General features: G+C 53.6%; 1 protein-coding gene across 3 annotated transcripts in view; it reads left to right on the top strand.

Moving 5' to 3' along the window:
- MYO9B (myosin IXB) overlaps positions 1 to 18,624 on the top strand; it is an 89,544-nt gene that overhangs the window by 54,999 nt on the left and 15,921 nt on the right. For 2 of the 3 annotated variants that reach the window (XM_082650458.1, XM_082650456.1), the window contains exons 8-20: positions 98 to 187; positions 1,551 to 1,667; positions 2,018 to 2,152; positions 4,219 to 4,340; positions 6,354 to 6,495; positions 7,191 to 7,395; positions 8,405 to 8,486; positions 10,932 to 11,045; positions 12,511 to 12,550; positions 13,641 to 13,763; positions 14,631 to 14,711; positions 16,528 to 16,638; positions 18,063 to 18,185. In XM_082650458.1, coding sequence (XP_082506584.1) covers positions 98 to 187; positions 1,551 to 1,667; positions 2,018 to 2,152; positions 4,219 to 4,340; positions 6,354 to 6,495; positions 7,191 to 7,395; positions 8,405 to 8,486; positions 10,932 to 11,045; positions 12,511 to 12,550; positions 13,641 to 13,763; positions 14,631 to 14,711; positions 16,528 to 16,638; positions 18,063 to 18,185 — 1,485 coding nt within the window. The remainder of the gene's footprint in view (positions 1 to 97; positions 188 to 1,550; positions 1,668 to 2,017; positions 2,153 to 4,218; positions 4,341 to 6,353; positions 6,496 to 7,190; positions 7,396 to 8,404; positions 8,487 to 10,931; positions 11,046 to 12,510; positions 12,551 to 13,640; positions 13,764 to 14,630; positions 14,712 to 16,527; positions 16,639 to 18,062; positions 18,186 to 18,624) is intronic. The other variant, XM_082650457.1, reaches the window with a different exon arrangement.

The raw sequence follows: 18,624 nt of genomic DNA on the forward strand, positions 1-18,624 counted from the left end.
TTGTTGTTTATCTATTTTATATAAAAACAGTAGTGTGTATCTGTTAATCCCAAGCTTCTAATTTATCCCTTCCCCCCACCCCTTGACCCTGAAACAGGTGAAGCGAGAAATCTTAGTGGAAGTTCTGACCAAAAGAAAAACAGTGACCTCCAACGACAAACTCATCCTTCCCTATAGTCTCAGCGAGGTGAGTGCTGCCCTGGGCTTCTGTGAGGTGCCAGGCCCGAAAATATGAATACACAGGGCAGAAGGGGAGTCTTCAGGGACAGCTGGCATGGGTAGTGTTTTTCCTGCCCCTAAAGTGACAGCAGAGAACCCTGGCGACACTCTGGTTTTCATATGAGCTCAGGTGTGGCACAAAGCAGCCTGTACAGCTCATAAGGCCAGAGCCGGGGCCACGTGTGTGGTGTCTATGTCCAGCTGCTCAGCGGGCACGCTGGTTCTCACCAGCAGAGGATAGCCACCTGTGGCCCACAGGCCAAACTCAGCCCACTGCCTGCTTCTGTCAATAAAGCTTTATTTTCATACAGCCACGCCCGTTCATTCACATGCTGCTCTCCTGCTGCAGCAGCAGAACTGGCCTGCAAAGCTGGTCCTATTGACTCACAGGCCCTTGCCCGAAAAACTTGCGACCGCAGGGCTTGAGCATGACCTTTACAACCATTGTGTGGGTCCCTAAATCCTGATAAGGCACCTCTCCCTGGCCTTTGCGCCAGCCTCGATGTTTTCTCTGTGATGTGTTTTTCTTGTGTTTTTACGCCTCTAGACTTATAGCTTGGGGAGCAGCAGGAAAGTACCTAGCCGCAGTGGGGGGTGGATTTTTAGCTGGTGGTGGAAGCTGCTTAGGCATCTGAAGTGGGTACTGCAGACAGCTGGAGCCCCTGTGGGCAAAGGCACCCAGCCGTGGTACGTGAAAGGTGCCGCAGGTCACCTGAGCCTGCAGCACGGCTGCTCCCCAGAGGCGCCAAGCTGAGCAGAAAAAGACCGCGTACAGGGCTGCGTCCTACACGGCTCCATTTCCACAAAACCAGAGGGACTCGTTCTAGATCTTGAGAGCAGGCCAAGTGAGTCGTGTCACAACTTAGATCTGAGAACATACAAAGAAGGAATTCCTTGTATGTAAATTAGACCCCAAAAAGCCTTTTTAAAAAGTGGTAAAGACCATCGCTGCTTTTAGGCACCCAGTGGTGGGGCCCATGGTGCTCCCAGAACCGCAAGGGACCTGGTTTTGAACCCAGCGCAGCCTCCTGGTTCGTTCTCCCATGGTGCCCTCCCTGAGCCTGTGTTCCCACCCCAGCAGTCCCCAGGGTGCTCTGAGGCCAGCCAGCCCATGAGAAAGACTTGGCCCAACCGCAGGCTGCCAGGTCAGGGCTTCACGCTTCACGCTTGGGTGGGCCAGGGCATCCAAGCTGACGGGACAGCATGCGAAGTGAGAAGGGGGCTTGTCAGATGAGTTGGGTGTTTCAAGTCACCACTTCAGTCTCCCCGCCTGTGCATACAGACCTCAGGGCCTGACCCGCCAAGGTGTGCCACCCACTCTGTACCCACAGGCCATCACCGCCCGCGACTCCATGGCCAAGTCACTATACAGCGCCCTGTTTGATTGGATCGTGCTGCGGATCAACCACGCCCTCCTCAACAAGAAGGACATGGAAGAGTCCGTCTCGGTGAGGACCACACCCCCTCGGCAGGCAACCCATGACGTCAGCTGCAGTTGGTCGGGCACAGGCCAGTTCTTCCCAGGGCAGGGCCAGGGAACCGACGGGATGCGATTCTAAGGGCCCAGCACAGAACGAAAACACAGGACTCCAGGCTTCCCCTGCACGGGGTACCGGTTCAGTCCCTGATCGAGGAACTAATATCTTGCATGCCGTGCAGCGTGGCCCAAAACAAAACAAAAATCAAAAAACCACAGGGCTCCTTGTTTAATATTACGGGTTCTAAGGCCCTCACCAGCAGACAAGCTGCTCCTGAGGGAGGGCCCACCAGTAATAACCATTCTCTCTGTCTCCCCAAGTGCTTGTCCATTGGGGTCCTCGACATCTTCGGCTTTGAAGACTTTGAGAGGAACAGTTTTGAACAGTTCTGCATCAACTACGCCAACGAGCAGCTCCAGTATTACTTCAACCAGCACATTTTCAAACTGGAGCAGGTAAGGACATATCATCTTATTCGCCCATCCCACCCAAGGAGGAAAAGAATGAGCCAGAACCGGGATCTCCCTTGGGACCTGGTCTGTCATCAAACCCGCCCCAGAATTTTTCTCTGCAAAAAAAAGGGAGAGTCTGGGAACATTCCCACCCAGCCCAGGATGAGGCAAACGGCAGGGATATTTGGAGCCACAGCTCAATTTTGTACCTTCTCTCTGCTCAGACATGAAAGTCCTTTTGGTGGGAGAGAAACTGAGTTGCCTTGTAAGGATTTGCTTCAGTCAACAACAAAGATATCCTGTCTTAACGCGTCTTCACGCTGAGAAATAACCAGCCGTCTTTACCCAAGTATCATCCTTCCCATGATTGATTCTGATGGGGAAAGAAAACTGATGGGTTTATAGAGATGCTTAGCTAATTTTACTATTACGTCTCTTGGCGGAAAGTCACATTTCTCGCTTGAAATATGGCTGGTCCGCATTGAGTTGTGCAGGAAATGCAAAATACATAGCGGATTGCAAAGACATAGCTTGGGGGCAAAAAGGGAATGTAACGTGCCTTGTTGGTAATTTTTTATGTCAATTATGTGTTGACATACATCATACACCTTGGGTATGTTGGGTTAAATTAAGTATATTGTTAAAGTAAACTTCACCTGTTTCTTTTCACATTTTTAAACATGGCTGTTAGAAGTTCGAAATGACATGGGTCTCTCACATTATATGACTATCAGATATTGCAGTTCCAGAGCAGGGGCCGCCCAAAGTTATTGGCACGTGGCCACGCTCATTTGTTGACATAGCATCTGTGGCTGCTTTCACGCTGCGACAGCAAAGCTGAGTCATCGTGTGGACACCATCTAACTTGTAAAGCCTAACATATTTACCATCTGGCCCTTTACAAAGAAAGCTTGCTGACCCCTGGCGGGGGTTACGTGTGATTTTCAGCACTTTGCTGTGATACGGTAAATCCCCTACATTATGAATGAGTTCCATTCCGAGGGCGCGTTTGTAAGTACAATTTGTTCGTTAAGTCCAACAAAGTTAGCCTAGGTATGCAACTAACACCATTGGCTATATAGTACTGTACTGTAAATAGGTTTATAATACTTTTCACACAAATAATACATAAAAAACAAACAAACAGGGCCTTCCCTGGCGGCGCAGTGGTTAAGAATCCACGTGCCAATGCAGGGGACACGGGTTCAAGCCCTGGTCTGGGAAGATCCCACATGCCACGGAGCAACTAAGCCTGTGCGCCACGACTACCGAGCCTGTGCTCTGGAGCCCACGAGCCACAACTACTGAGCCCACGTGCCACAACTACTGAAGCCTGCGCGCCTAGAGCCCGTGCTCCGCAACAAGAGAAGCCACCACAATGAGAAGCCTGCGCACCGCACCGAAGAGTAGCCCCCGCTCATTGCAACTAGAGAAAGCCCGTGCACAGCAACAAAGACCCAATGCAGCCAAAAATAAATAAATTAATTTAAAAAAAACAAACACAAAAAATAAAGAAAACATTTTTAATCTTACAGTACAGTACCTTGAAAAGTACAGTAGTACAGTACCACAGCTGGCATACAGAGGCTGGCATCGAGTGAACAGGAAAGAAGGGTTACTGACTGGAGGAGGGAGAGGAGGTGGGAGATGGTAGAGCTGAAGGATCGTCAGCAATAGGAGACGGAGGGCAAGCTGCACAACCACTTGTAGAGGATGCACGCATGTGACAATGTACGCCAGACACGTGAACTAACTTAAGTGATTGGACATGCAAATGCACGTTTGCATCTTCGCAAGTTCGCAACTTGAAGGTTCGTACGTAGGGGACCTACTGTAGATGTTTGACAATGTGCATTCCTGTGGCTAACTGTTCATTTATTGAATAATTTTATAGTTTTATTGTTATATTCCTATTGGTACATTAATGTGCATTCTATGTTATTTGCACATTTATATTTAAATATGTACAAGCATGCGTAAATAAAATGTTTTTTATATGACGTGTGCTACATAAATATTAACATGTCCATGAAATGATGAACTTACCGGATACCCCTCGAACCCTGCAGGAGGAGTACCAGAGCGAAGGGATCTCGTGGCACAACATCGACTACACAGACAACGTTGGCTGCATACATCTGATCAGCAAGAAGCCCACCGGCCTCTTCTATCTCCTGGATGAAGAGAGCAAGTGAGTGTCCACGGCCCAGTGCGTCCGCAGACCCGGGCACCATTCCGGCTCTGCAGCCCCAGAGCCTCACCCCAAATCCATACCATCCCAAGAACTTCCAAGTTGCTCAGACTCATGCGGCCACAAATCCTGACCTCACGTTTGCAAAATACAGTACCATCCACCACAGAAATATTAACACTCGAGATAGCTGTGAACTTGGAAACACACCCTCCTGGGAGTCCTCGGGCAAGTATTGGGGGACCTGAATCTAGAAACTGGGCATGGGCTTGGTGCGTCCTTGCAAAGGGCAGGGCGTGGAATCGGGCCCAGATGCGAGATTCTCTACCAAGCCTGCCGCCCCTCGTCCACAGGACACCATGAAGGCTGGAGAAGGTATTTTTAAGGTGCTTCATGCTTGGTCACCCAGCCAGAGCTCCTGAAATCGCAGACAGACTAAACCAACAGAAATGTATTCTCTCACAGTTCTGGAGACTAGAAGTCCAAAATCAGTATTGGTGGGCTGAAATCAAAGTGTGGGAAGGGCCACCCTCCCTCCAAAGGCTCTAGGGGAGGATGCTTCTTTGCATCTTCCAGCTTCTGGGGGTCCAGGTGTTCTTGGCTTGTGGCTGCATCACTCCAATCAATCTCTGCCTCTGTAGTCACATCATCTTCTCTCTTTCTGTCTCATCCCCTCTTATAAGGACTCCAGTCCTAGTAGATTAGTGCCAACCCTAATGGCCTCCCTTTTTTTTTTTGGCCATACCACCACGCAGCTTGTGGGATCTTAGTTCCCCGACCAGGGGTTGAACCCTGGGCCTTCGGTAGTGAAAGCTCCGAGACCTAACCACTGGACTGCCAGGGAATTTCCCCCTGATGACCTCATCTTAACTTGATTACATCTAAGGTCACATTCCCAGGTTCTGGGGGTCCAGATGTGGACAGTCTTTTTATCAACCACTTTATCAGGCCCCTTGTTTGCTGCTGAAGTCCCCTCAGGGCTGGTGTGAATCAGCCATACCTCCTGTCTCAGACCAAGTCCCGTCCAGGACAGGACACATCCATCCTAGGCCGGGATCTGCGGAGAGAACGTCCAGACAAGGGAAGAGGCAGGGTGCTAGGAAGGGCTAAATCATCACTCCTAGGAAACTCCCAGAGCCGAATCTGTGGGAAGTGTGCAAGACAGGGTGGGGCGGAGCAGGGTCGGATTTGTCTTTGTTGAAAATCTTGCTATTTAAAAAAAAAAAAAAACAAAGTCTTGCTATTTTAGTTCATCATGGAGTTGGGGGAATGGGGGCAGGGGCGGAGAAGGCTTGAATTGAATTTGCTAAAATAGTGTGTTAAAATGTTATTTATTTCCACAACTGAGTGAATGGATCTCTCACGCTCCACACCCTGGCCCTGGCAATGATGTGCCCTGTAGCTACAGAGACTCTCCTCCTCTGCCCCCTGTTAAGCCACGGAGCCAGGCATCGGGGATTTGGAGGCACGTCTTTCTGCCCGTGTTTTGCGGTGAGGCTGGGCAGAGGCTGGGGATGCCAAAGCTGGCTGTGGCATTTCCTTCCTGGGAGGCCAAAATAGCCAGGTACAACGGCTCCCTTATTCTGCCCCCAGCCCCCCTCCCTGCTTCATCCCGTTCTGCTGGCCCCTCCCTCTAACAGAGGAACACGGGCAAGACCCACTCCAAGACACAGCACCCAGGGGCAGATGGGCCTGAGACCAGAAGTCACCCCATCCTGGGATTATTCCAGGAGCTGCCCACGGCAGGCCCAGGTCCAGTCTTGCCTGGACCGCACGTTCGCGTGAGCGCTGGGCTGCTCTGCCTGGTCCAAGTTTGCTCCGCAGCCCCAAGTGCATCACTTTGCTCACAGCCTCTTCAAGCCAGGTGGCAGGTTCCCGGCCCTCAGCCCCGTGCTCAGCCTGCAGGAGCCCAAGCACCCGCCCACCTCATCCACGGAGGGCCCGCGACCTGCAACGCAGAGTGGGTGACCGGCCGCAGTTCCTGCAGTTAAAGGTCTTACATCCTCTTCCCAGCTTTCCCCACGCCACGAGCCAGACCCTGCTGGCCAAGTTCAAACAGCAGCATGAGGACAACAGGTACTTCCTCGGCACCCCCGTCATGGAGCCGGCGTTCATCATTCAGCACTTCGCAGGGAAAGTGAAATATCAGATCAAGGTACGCAGCCATCCGCTGCCATCATCAGTCAAGTCACGTTCTGCCTGGGAGGCGGGAAGGGGACTGCGTGGGTACCCTGGAGGCCCCTTCCCTCTGGCACTTGCTCTGTCCCTCTTCTTTTTTTTTTTTTCTTTTTAAACTTTTTTTTTTATACATTTATTTATTTATTTTATTTTTGGCTGCATTGGGTCTTCGTTGCTGCACACAGGCTCTCTCTAGTTGAGGCGAGTGAGGGCTACTGTTCGTTGCAGTGTGCGGGCTTCTCATTGCGGTGGCTTCTCTTGTTGCGGAGCATGGGCTCTAGGCGCACAGGTTTCAGTAGTGGCGGCTCGTGGGCTCTAGAGCGCAGGCTCAGTAGTTGTGGCGCACGGGCTTAGTTGCTCCACGGCATGTGGAGTTTTCCTGGACCAGGGCTCGAACCCGTGTCCCCTGCATTGGCAGGCGGATTCTTAACCCCTGCGCCACCAGGGAAGCCCCGTCCCTCCTCTTTATTGCTCTTGCTGGGCGAAGTTTCAGGGCTCTCGGACCCAGTGTCAAACCCCTGGCTCTACTGTCGAGGGCTCCACGGCAGGAGCCACGTCTCTGTTGTTGAGATGCACTGCCCACTAGTCCTTCCCATGCTGGCCCCCAGGGCCTCGGCCGGCACTGGCAAGGGACCACCCCCCTCCATCATCCCTCCTGCCACCCCCCACCAGGACTTCCGGGAGAAGAATATGGACTACATGCGGCCGGACATAGTGGCCCTCCTGCGGGGCAGCGACAGCTCCTACGTTCGGGAGCTCATCGGCATGGACCCCGTGGCCGTGTTCCGCTGGGCGGTGCTCCGGGCTGCCATCCAGGCCATGGCCGTGCTCCGGGAGGCCGGGCGCCTGCGGGCCGAGAGGGCTGAAAAGGCTGCAGGTAGGAGGGTCCCCAGGTCACTGTTGAGAAGAGGACACTCATAGTCCGTTGCAAAGTGTACATTTTCATTTCATTTCGCACATTCCCAAGGTTGTACAACCAGCACTTCTCTCTGGCTCCCCAAACTCTTTTTTTTTTTCTTTTCCATTATAGTTTATTGCAAGATATTGAATATAGTTCCCAGTGCTATACAGTAGGACTTTGTTGTTTATTTTATATGTAATAGTTTGTATCTGCTAATCCCAAACTCCTAATTTATCCCTCCTGCCACCCTTTTCCTTTGGTAACCATAGGTTTGTTTTCTATGTCTATGAGTCTGTTTAGTAAATAAGTTCATTTGTACTATTTTTCAGATGCAACATATAAGTGATAGCATATAAAATTTGTCTTTCTCTGTCTGACTCACTTCATTTAGTATGATAATTTCTAGGTCCATCCATGTTCTGCAAGTGGCATTGTTTCATTCTTTTTTATGGCTGAGTAATATTCCATTGTGTAAATATACCACATCTTCTTTATCCGTTCATCTGTTGATGGACATTTAGGTTGCTTTCATGCCTTGGCTGTTGTAAATTAGCTCCCAAGGTCTTTTATCGTCCCAAACGGAAAGTCTGTAGCGGGGTGTATAATTTAACCTCATACGTGCAAGGCAGGAAGGTGTGTCACCACTTTTCTGTGAGGATAACCTGAGGCCCAGAAGAGCTGAGTGGCTCCCCCAGGGTCACTCAGCTCAAGATACCAACCACGGCATTTTAGGAAGGGTGTCTATTAAAGGAGGACCAAAAGGTTAAAGCCTTTATGAGAAGTAGGAAATAGATGATGCTGTTTTGTGGGGAATGGAACATTTCACGGTTCCCCGTTCTGCCCAAATTTGAGTGTCAGGCCCTTTTTTTTTTTTTTTTTTTTAAACGGGCTCAAGTCAGGATCACAGCCTCCATGGAAAAGTTACAAAGCCCTTCAGCTACAAGCGACCCCCACCCCCCAAACTTCATCTGCTCTGTGTCCCCAGCAGGTCTGGGCAGCTCTGGTGCCCGAGGTCACCTGGGAGAGCTGCAGAGAGGAGCCAGCACCCCATCGGAAAAACTGTACCGGTGAGCGAGACCTTGATTTATCCCAAGTGAAGCCAGTAGTCAGCGGCATTGTTTAAAATGGCGCCAGAAACCCGACACTCTGAACCCAGGTCGGGGTTGACCAGAATAAGGAACACAGCAGCCGCTTCAACAAGAAAGACCCAGAAGTAACGGCATCTGGTGGCCGCATTTCTGCGAGGCAGGCCTCGTGCATCATCTGCCTTAGGGGGATGTGGGCGGCTCAGTTTACAAAGGAGCTTTTCATGGCCGGTCATGACCGTTGGCGGGTGGGGCCCAAGGGCTGCTGGTCTCACAGAGCAACAAGCTTGATTTAAGAGCACTTCCGCCCTTAGCCTGCCTGGGGTGTCCCGAAAGCCAATCAGCTAAGTTCCTTCACTCTCAGTCAGAAACACAGATGCACCGTTGCTTATAAGGGTGTCTTGTGGCCACCTAGCAATGGCCAAGGGTCCTCCACGTACCGCAGTTGCTACTGAGTGTAAAAGTGAGCAGGCTTGCGCTTCCAGGATTAAAAAAGGCTACACTGGACAGACATCTGAGGCCATGACAAAGCCAGGGGAGGGACCCTTCTGGCAGCCTGAGGGAGGCAGGCTACATTGAGAAGGGACCACTTGGGCCAGACAAGGCAGGCAGGGTGTGCTAGCCGTGGGGGCAGCATGTGCAAAGGCCCTGGGGCAGCTGAGTCCCCAACCTCTTTCTCAAGACTCAACAAATTCCCCAGGAGCGAGTCACTAAATTTCAAAACATGAAAAAGTCATTTTATTTTTGAACACTTCATAATAAAAACTCCCTCAGGAGATTCACAAATGCATATGTGTGGAGGTAGAGCTAGCACCTAGGTAAGTGACCCCATGTCGTTTGTCTGAAAGCAGCGTGTCATTTTCCTCCTTTTAAAAAGGTGCATTTTTAAATCAGCTTTTTCACCCAAAAGGAGGCAAGAGAAAAAAAAAAAAAAACCACGTCCCAGTATTTGAAAGTGGCCCCTGACCCACTTGGTCTCCCCAGGGCCTGGCCCCCGGGCTGCGAATCCTGCCCCAAGAGCGCATTTAGTTTATACAGATTCTCCCTTTCAGCTGCTCAATGCTAGATTTCTCATTTGACGGCTCTGAGGAGTTCGATATTAACGCTTTTGAGGACATCATTGCTTTCTATGAAAGCAAGAAGTAAGTAGAAGCAAGGGCCTTCGAACCCAAGACCAGGGAGGCACGCCCAGGGGAGCCGTCACCCGAGGTGCTCAGCGCAGTATCCAGAGCAAGAGGGGGATCGGCGAGCCGAGGGGCGCTCTCGCCAGCTTTGGCCACGTCAGGGGGGTGTGGGCTGGAGCCAAGGGCCTCGTTGTCATCAGGAGCTCTGGCCGCTGCACTGACCGCTCAGGGTGTGGAGGTGAAACGTGACCCCTCTGTTGTCTTTGCTCTGTGCCTCCCTGGAGGGTGAGGGAGCAGAGGTAAGTGTGGCCATTCCGGCCCTGGGCATGGTGCATGGAACACAGACAGGGGGCTGCCGATCGGGGTCTTCCCAGGCCAACTGCTCAGAGCTTAAACATGTATTTAAAATAACTGGAACGAGGAATTTTTACAAAAGAGAGAAGGTCCCAGCTCATCCTGCAGCCGTCGCCACCTCATTTCTAGAAGTTCTATCCAAAACATTTGTCATCTAGACGTTTTTCGCGAGCATTCAGTTTTTGTCTCTAAGCCATTCTCATTCTCACACCTAAAATGTATGCTCAGCCCTGAACCCACGGCAACTGAACAAAAGAAAGCTAATAAGGTTGAATTTGGGGGTGTAAGGATCTTCAGTTAGGGTTTCTCACCCTTGGCACTCTGCTGGGTCACCCTGTGGTAGGGCCGTCCTGTGCACTGCAAGGAATTGAGAGGCATCCCTGGCCTCCACCCTCCAGATGCCAGTAGCGCCCCCTCCCCCAGTCAGGACAGCCAAGCATGGGGGATGGGGGGCAGGGGGCGGCATCGCCCCAGGTTGATCCGTGTGTGAATTCCAATTTGTTCTTCCCAAGGCATTTCTTGAAGCCCACAAGGAGGCAGCCCACAGAACCATCAGGAGAAACCAATCTGCTGCTTCCCACAGAGACCTCCCCGGTCTTCTGTTTTCAGTAGCCCCTTGATACTTTTTACAGACTCCAAAAGGCTCTTAAACGTGAGGCCTTTTCCAGCGATCCGAGATGCCATGTTGCAAACTCTGTTCAGCCGGAAGTGGCCCCAGCCCCCTGCCTCCCGGGAGGGCGGAGCCTCCTTAGGGTGGGCTGCTGCTCCCGGGTGAAGCCCTCTTCTTGGTGCAGGAGGGAGTGGCGGCAGCGTTCAGGCTTCCCCCAGCTGCATGTTTTGGCTCCAGTGGCCTGAGGACGGTCCCGACCGTGCCAGGGACCCTGAGGTGGCGGGCCCGCTGCTCTAACTTGGTCTTCTCTCTATCACTGCACCCCTCCCCCCCACCCAGCGATTTGCATGACCAAATCATCAAGACCATCAAAGGATTGCCCTGGCAGGGTGACGACCCCCGTAGGCTTCTCCAGTCCCTCAGTCGGCTCCAGAAACCCCGCACCTTCATCCTGTGAGTCCCCCCTGAGGCTGTGGGCACCCCCCGCTCCCCCACAAGTGCAACGACCGCCTCCCCGCCCGGGCCCGGCCCACGTGGGCTTCCTGTAACACTGAATCAGCCACTCTAAACGCTGCGCTGTCTTGTGGTTCTGTTCTCACACCAGCCGTCGCTAAGTGGTCCTCGTAATACTCCCTCCCTGGTGTCTGCACTGTGACCCAAATCCTTGCCAGCTCCCCAGTGCCCAGCACAGCTTCACAGGAATGCTCCCCCACGAAGCATCTGATTTTCTGCCCCCAAATGTGCAGAGCAAGGCTTGCTTCCCCTCGCCCCACCCCCGCCTTTGCCACCGTGAGCTTATAAAGAAGCCGTCAGAAGCAGGGTGTGCAATTTTGCGGGCCTCCGCGCATCCCGTGACCCTGCTTTGGGGGCGTGACGTGATACAAAGGGCCAGAAACCACACAGACTAGGTTTGGACCTTCCACTAACTCACTGCATGACCTGAGCGCTCTGAGCATTTGGCCTGTGTCTGCAAAGCAGGGGTGATGATTTTCGTACCCACATACCAGGTGGGCAGCAGCCTCAACCAATGGGCACAAGCAACCGCTCGGGGCTCAGGCCAGCAGAGAGCAAAGCTTGTGCCTGCCGTGCAGCCTGTTTGCAAAGTCATTTTTATTATGCCTTATTCCACCCCACCGGGATTAACGTGAAACCTGACACACAGAGAACCTCACAGCCGAGCATCTTGCAAATCTGTGGGGAACCATTTCCTCAGTGGGTCTTAAAAACAGGCCAAGCTGCAATTTTTTTTTAAATCTTTCTCTCCTCTGCAAGATTCCATAAAGTGTCTAAGAGGGTAGGGGTCATCCCCCCTCCCTCGGCCAAAAGATCAGCTTTCATTTTTAACCTTCTGCCAGTTCGAGTCCAAAGGCTCCCCTACCCAGGCCCCATCTCAGTTCTTTGCGAGACAGACCCCTGCCCTGCTGTCGGGGCGGGGGCGGAAGGGTCTCTGCGGACGGCTTGATGTTTGCCAACGTGTAGCAAATAGAGCTGGGACACCTGGTAGGCGTCAGAGCCTCGCGGGATCCCCCGAAGCCCCATGTGGGGCATCCCACCATCGTCCCGTGAGATCCCAGCTCCCCCATAGCCAGCCCTGTGCTCTGCCCTGTAGATGACCAGCCAGCCCTTCTGCTCCCAGACCAAGTGGCCCCCAGACCAGGTGCTCCTGCCACCCCAGGGGCAGCCGCTGGCCCAGTGAGGCCGGTGTGCACAGTCACAGGAGCAACAGTCCCCCACACATGTGCAGGGGAGCCCACCAGGTCCCCGGCGAGGCGGCGGCCTCGTTGCACTTGTGCCTCTGGACTCTCTTCCTCTCTCTGTTCTCACTCCATCTAACCCGCAAGGTGTGGCTTGCTGAACTAACCCAGATCCAGACATCGTGTTCCTTCTGTTCACAAAACCATTTTTAATATTTTGACAGGAAAAGTAAAGGTATCAAACAAAAGCAGATCATTCCAAAGGTAAACACGTGCGACACCGTCTGACACTGCCTTGCAAGCGCCTGGTTCAAGTTTTTCTGGAAAACTGGGGCGGCGGGGGGGGGGGGCGGGAGGTGACTTTTAACTTCTCAAGCTTCTTTGATTCCTTCCCTTTCCTATCATCTCCCCCTTCCCCTCTAGAAAACAGTGTCTCCTGTTGAAATGATACAGAGGTGTCTTTTTTTGGGTTTCCTAGAGGCAGGGCCTGTGATGGGGATCTCTGCACAAGTGGTGTTTAAGGGGGAGCTCCCAGGAGAAACCCGAAGTGGGGGGAGGGAGGGGGAAGTAGTCTGGGCAGGGTCAGGACTGAGCCAGGAGGTGGGCTCAGCCTGATCCCCCGGGGAGCCCAGGAGTGTTTACCACAGAGCTTATCTCGCCGAGAGGCAATGGGACCCTTCTGTCATATCCCCACATCAGGGGTCTTTAGCTGCAAGCCACCTCCAGAGGGTGGGATGGCTGCAGCACCTCGTGGGCATCCAGGGAGAGGAGGCCCTTCAGTCAGGGTGGTCCTGTCAGGAAGGGGGCAGCTGTGCACCGCTGGCAGCCAAGACCCCAGCAGCCGGCCTTGGGTCAAGTGCACCCTGACGTTCTGTCTAGTCTCTACGTACAGCGTGCAGACGGAGAGTATATAGCAACAGGTGGGCCAACAGGTCTGGCCAACAGGTGGGACAGCGCTAGTCCCCCTCATCAGCGACAGTAAGGGTTGGCCCATGAGGGAGAGCTGGCCGGAGGAGCGCACGTGGAAACACGGGGTGCTTGGCATTCCTTGAGCTGCGAGGAAGGAAGCCAGCACTCTGTAGCTCTTGGCTTCTGGGCACTCGGGCCACAAGAGGCTGTAACCAGCCCGCCCGGAGGCAGCGCCATCCACAGGACACAGCCCAGGTTCAGTCCCCCTGTCACCACCACCAGGCCCACCTGCCCCCACCCTGTCTCTGACAGCACAACCCCAAGACTGAGCCTCAGAGCTGCCACCTGGGAGGGGCATTGTTGTGACTCCGGGGACGTCCGAGAGGTCTCCCAGTGCCCGCTGGGGCTTTGGGAGGGCAGGCCGGACCCTGTGTTTCTATCCTAGAACCTGCTGGACTCCAAATCCCTGAAACTCATCATCAGTATGACCCTGCACGACCGCACCACCAAGTCCCTGCTGCACCTGCACAAGAAGAAGAAGCCGCCCAGCATCAGCGCCCAGTTCCAGGTAGGTGGCCCAAGGGGGCAGGAGGCAGTGCTGAACTCAGCCTGACACTCACGTGGCTGGGTCAAAACAAACCCAACACAGGCAGCCTACTGTTATCCCGGGGGCTCCTGACCTCGTCAGAGCTTGACATTTGGGGTTGCGTCATCCTCCGTGGTGGGGGCCGTCCTATGAGTTGTGGGACGCTCAGCAGCATCGCTAGCCTCCACCCACCAGATACCAGCAGCGCTGTCCAGTCACGACAACCAGAAAGCCTCCAGATCTTGCCAAATTCCCCTGGGGTAACAGAATCACCCTTGGTTGAGAACCACCAAGTTAAAAGAGTCATGAATCAGCATGTGAGTTGACGTGACCACCAAACTGTGTCCTTAGGTCATGTTTCCCTTTTTTACCTGGTTGCCAGGAAGCTCAGGGACACTTTCTTTCTTTTTTTCAGTGGGGTCCAATGGCCGCTGGCCCTTTTTTTTTTTTTTTTTTTTTTTTTAATTACCCCATGTAGGAACTACCACAAATCCTTTTTGGAAGCAGCAGGCCAGAGACTAAAGCCACTGCATCCATGGTCCCTTCTGAGGCTGACCCGTGTTTTAAATCCCAGAAAGAGTCTATCTGGTTCCACCACCTTCCCCGCACTGAGACAGAAGCAGGAGGGCCCTGGGAAGATGGTGGCTCTCAGCCATGGGGACCCCTCAGCTCCCTTGGGGGCTCCCCGGGGTAGCACAGCCTCTGGTCAGAATGTCGCGCTGCAACCTCCCATGTCCTACATTAGCACGGATGCCCCGCTGCCGATACAGGCAGGTGACCTGGCTCCCCTCCCACCGAGGAGTGTGTTCTTGGGGGTCCCAGCTCAGCACCTTCCCCCTCTCTCCCCAGACATCCCTTAATAAGCTCCTGGAGGCGCTGGGGAAGGCAGAGCCCTTCTTCATCCGCTGCATCCGCTCCAACGCCGAGAAGGTGAGGGGCTCCCACGTCTCGGGGGCAGTGAAAGCCAAGCCGAGGTCTGGTGGCTCGGCAAGGGGTGTTCCTGTTGTGGGGGGCGGTGGGCGGTGCTGGGAGCAGGGAGGGCTGGTCAGGAGAGTCCTCAAGGAAGCAAGTGTCCACACAGGTTTCGGGAACTGTAGACGTGTGCTGTAGCCGGGGGTAGAGGGGGTCAGCAGGAGGCAGCAAGGGCAACCTGGTGACCAGCCAAGAATAGAGACGTCCTCTGGAACATGGCGGGGCTCCAGAGAAAGTCTGTCCGAAGAGGGACAGGTCGGGGGTGCTCTTCAGATATATCCCAAAGGCAATCAGTGCAGAGAATGTGCTGGAAGGAAGAGGTTGAAGTCAGGCAACAGAGCCTGCCGCTCATCCTGAACTTTCTGGAAAGACAGAGCACGAGTGGGGGCCAACAGTGGCGGGCTCAGCCCCTGCAGCCAGGCTTCCTTCTCCCCAGGGGTCCACCGGCCACTCCATCCCCTCAGGGACTTTGCTGGAGGCCATTTGGGACCTGGGCTCCCTCCCAGGCACAAACCGATCTCTGAGCAAGTGCCTCTTGGCAACTCTGTTCACCCACGCTCTCTGTCTCTACTCTTCCTGTTTCCCTGCCTCTCCCCTGCTCCTGGGACGCTCTGCTAACGTCCAGAGCCCAGCTTGGCCCTGCCAGGTGCCACGGCTTTCCGTCCCCAGGCGAGGACCTGGACTCACTCTGTCTCCCCTCCCTTGTCCCATTCCTGGTCCCCCAGTGGCATCTCAGAGAGTTCTGTCCCCCTTCCCCACCTTCCACCAGCAGCAGAATGAGGCCTGTCTTCTCCACCCATTCGGATTTTGCCTCAGCTTTGGGCAACTCGGGAAACGCTCCATCAGCACCTGCTTTGGACATGGGCCATGGCTGCAGATCATTCTTTGCTGTAGGGGGCCCTATGCTATGCTTTTTAGTGTATTGAGTAGAATCCCTTGTCTCCAAGAGCCCACCACATACCAGAAGCCCCCCCCAACCCAATCATGACATCCCTCCCCTCATGCCATTCCCTCCCCTCCATCCACTTAAAATAACCCCCACCAGCATGGAGTCCAGGCCCCTGAGCTCTGGGCTGGAAGCTCACTGATCCAGCCTTATTTCAGCCCCTCCTCCCCCTCACCCCCACCCCTCCATCAGCAAGCATCTCTCTGCATCCCTGTCCATCCCTTGGCTTCCCCTTCCTCCTTCGGGCCTTCACCCAGCTGCTCCCTGCCCGCCCCCCCTGCCTGTCCTCTACTCAGCCCTCAGGACTCAGCCCAGGGTCCCCTCTCCTATGACACCTCCCACGGGGGGCCCAGCAGTGTGTTCTGTCTGCCGAATCCCCACTACTCACCCTGATAGGTGGCACAGGGTATGAGTTTAACAGGTTTGGAAAGGGGCCTTTAGGAAATAACTCTTTGCAGCAAATTCTCTTGAGTGAGGCAGTGAGTAGTGGCATCTGTCTCCCGGACAACAGGGAATAGAGCAGATCAGATGGCCAAGTTTTCTAGAAGAGATGAATGCCTTAGGCATCACTGCTGAGTGGCCCCATGTCTTTATTCCCAAAAAAACGTCTGGAGCAAGGAAAAAAAAAAAAAAACAGATCCTGCAGGTGCCCGCGCCTGCCAGGTTGGGGACATTCCCAGATCAGCCCCAGCCCACAGGTGTGCCCTGACTGCATCCGTATCTGGAGTCCCGAGGGATGGCAGTCACGTGGGAATAGACACCTCTTCCCAGGGATCCTGTCCCCAGCCACCTACAGGCATCTGCCCTGATTGCTCAATCCTGTTTCAGAAAGAGCTGTGTTTCGATGATGAGCTGGTGCTGCAGCAGCTGCGCTACACAGGCATGCTGGAGACCGTGCGGATCCGGAGGTCGGGCTACAGCGCCAAGTACACGTTCCAGGTAGGACGCTGTCGTGCACATGCATGGCTGCCTGGGATACTAGCCACCTCCGGAAAGAGCGCGTCTATGGAGCATGAGCCTGGCAGGTTACTTTCCATTAGGGTTTCTTCACACTGGCTGGCACTGTTGGCATTTGTACCAGATCATTCTTTTCTCATGGTCGGGGACATAGTGCCTCGCAAGAGGTGTGTTAAACCAAGTGGGGAAGAGGGAACTGTACAAGCAGATCCCTGTGCAGGTCGGCCCTTTATTGAGCATCTTCTGTAATACACACTTTTATACCCAGCTCTTTTATTCTGTCAACCAGCAGCAAGGGGGCCCTGCTTCCTATTTTCCCAATATGGAAACTGAGGCCCAAGGAGGTGATGACTTCAGAGATGACTCCCTGGGCTTTCTAGAAACACAGAAGATCACCAGTAACCTCACATTGGTGAAGACCAAATTACAGCAGTTTCTCAACCACGTCACCGTTGACACTTGGGGCTGGGTCATTCTCTGTGGTGAGGGCCGCCCTGTGCACCATTGGGTGTTGAGCAGCATCCCTGGCCTCCACCCGCAAGATGCCAGGAACACTATTCCCCTGAGTTCTGACAACCCAAGATGTCTCCATGTATCACTGAATGTCCCCAGGGGTCCACATGGCCCAGGTTGAGAACCCCTGGCTCATGCTGGGAGCTGGCAGCAGCTGTGTGGTGCTCGAGCACTGGGCCTGAAACCAGAGGCGGCAGCACGTGGTCCCCGTTCAGGCTTTACCCGTATGGCCTCAGGGACATGGCTTCATTGTGGCATGCCTCCCTTTTTCATCCACAGAATGGGAATGTCATCTTTCTGATCCTACATAAATAGGAAAGGCAAATTACCGAAAAGGGAGAAAATGCTGGTGTGTCTCATTAATGGCTTCGCTCTTAAAAATTTCGCGTAATTGTTTACTTAAAAAGGGCATACCTTAGGACTTCCCTGGTGGTGCAGTGGTTAGGATGCTGCGCTTCCACTGCAGGAGGCACAGGTTCTATCCCTGGTTGGGGAACTAAGATCCCGCATGCCGTGCAATGAGGCCAGAAAAGCGAGGGCAGTGTGGGGACATGCCTCCAGCTATGGTTCAGCCTTCTAATGAGCCAGACTGTGGGCCCCCCAAGAGCAGCTCCATCTCCTGGCTGCCCCCCAACAACGCCAGCACCCAGCAGGTCCTCAGTGGTCACTCACTGACTGACTGAAAGATCGGTGCTCTGTGTCTGCGACAGTCTTTCTTAAGCTTTAGACTGTTTCAGAAAGTCCAAGATTTTAGCTTTGTCAGTACTGTTCACATCAAACCAAGTTTTGCCTTCAGAAACTCGGCTTGACCAGAGAATTGCTGGAGCCCCGTCTTCTTGTCGGGTGGCAGAAACACTAACGCAGATTTTCCTTTCTCGGCCAAAATCACCCAGGATTTCACGGAGCAGTTCCAGGTACTGTTGCCCAAGAATGCCCAGCCCTGCAGGGAGGTTATCTCTGCCCTGCTGGAGAAGATGGACATAGACAAGAGGAGCTACCAAATCGGCAAGACCAAGGTCAGTGTTTGCACCCCTCAGGGTGGCTGCAAACTGTACCCCACCTTCTGCTACACACAGGGTCCTCCCATGGCCCAAGCCACTCACTGAAAAATAAGGGGCTCTGCTGAGGAAGTGCGTTTCTTGGCACCCAGCACGTTATTTCTTCCTGGAAGGCAGAGGGGCAGACCTAAGGTGTGGGGCTCAGGCATCAGACCATCACACCATAGCACAGGATGTTCAGGAGCTAGTCAGTAACCTTTGTAATGTCTGGCAGCTCCCCAACAGGGCTCTACCAGATGTGACAAGTCTCCTCACAGTGCCCCAACAGGTTAATCGTATAGAGTTACCATGTGGCCCAGCAATTCCGCTCCTAGGTATCAACCCAAAAGAACTGAAAATAGATGTGCAAACAAATCCTTGTACATGTATGTTCATAGTGGCACTAGTCACTTGCCAA

Source organism: Grampus griseus (assembly GCF_964374135.1).
Source record: "Grampus griseus genome assembly, chromosome: 3".
Taxonomy (NCBI): Eukaryota; Metazoa; Chordata; class Mammalia; order Artiodactyla; family Delphinidae; genus Grampus; species Grampus griseus.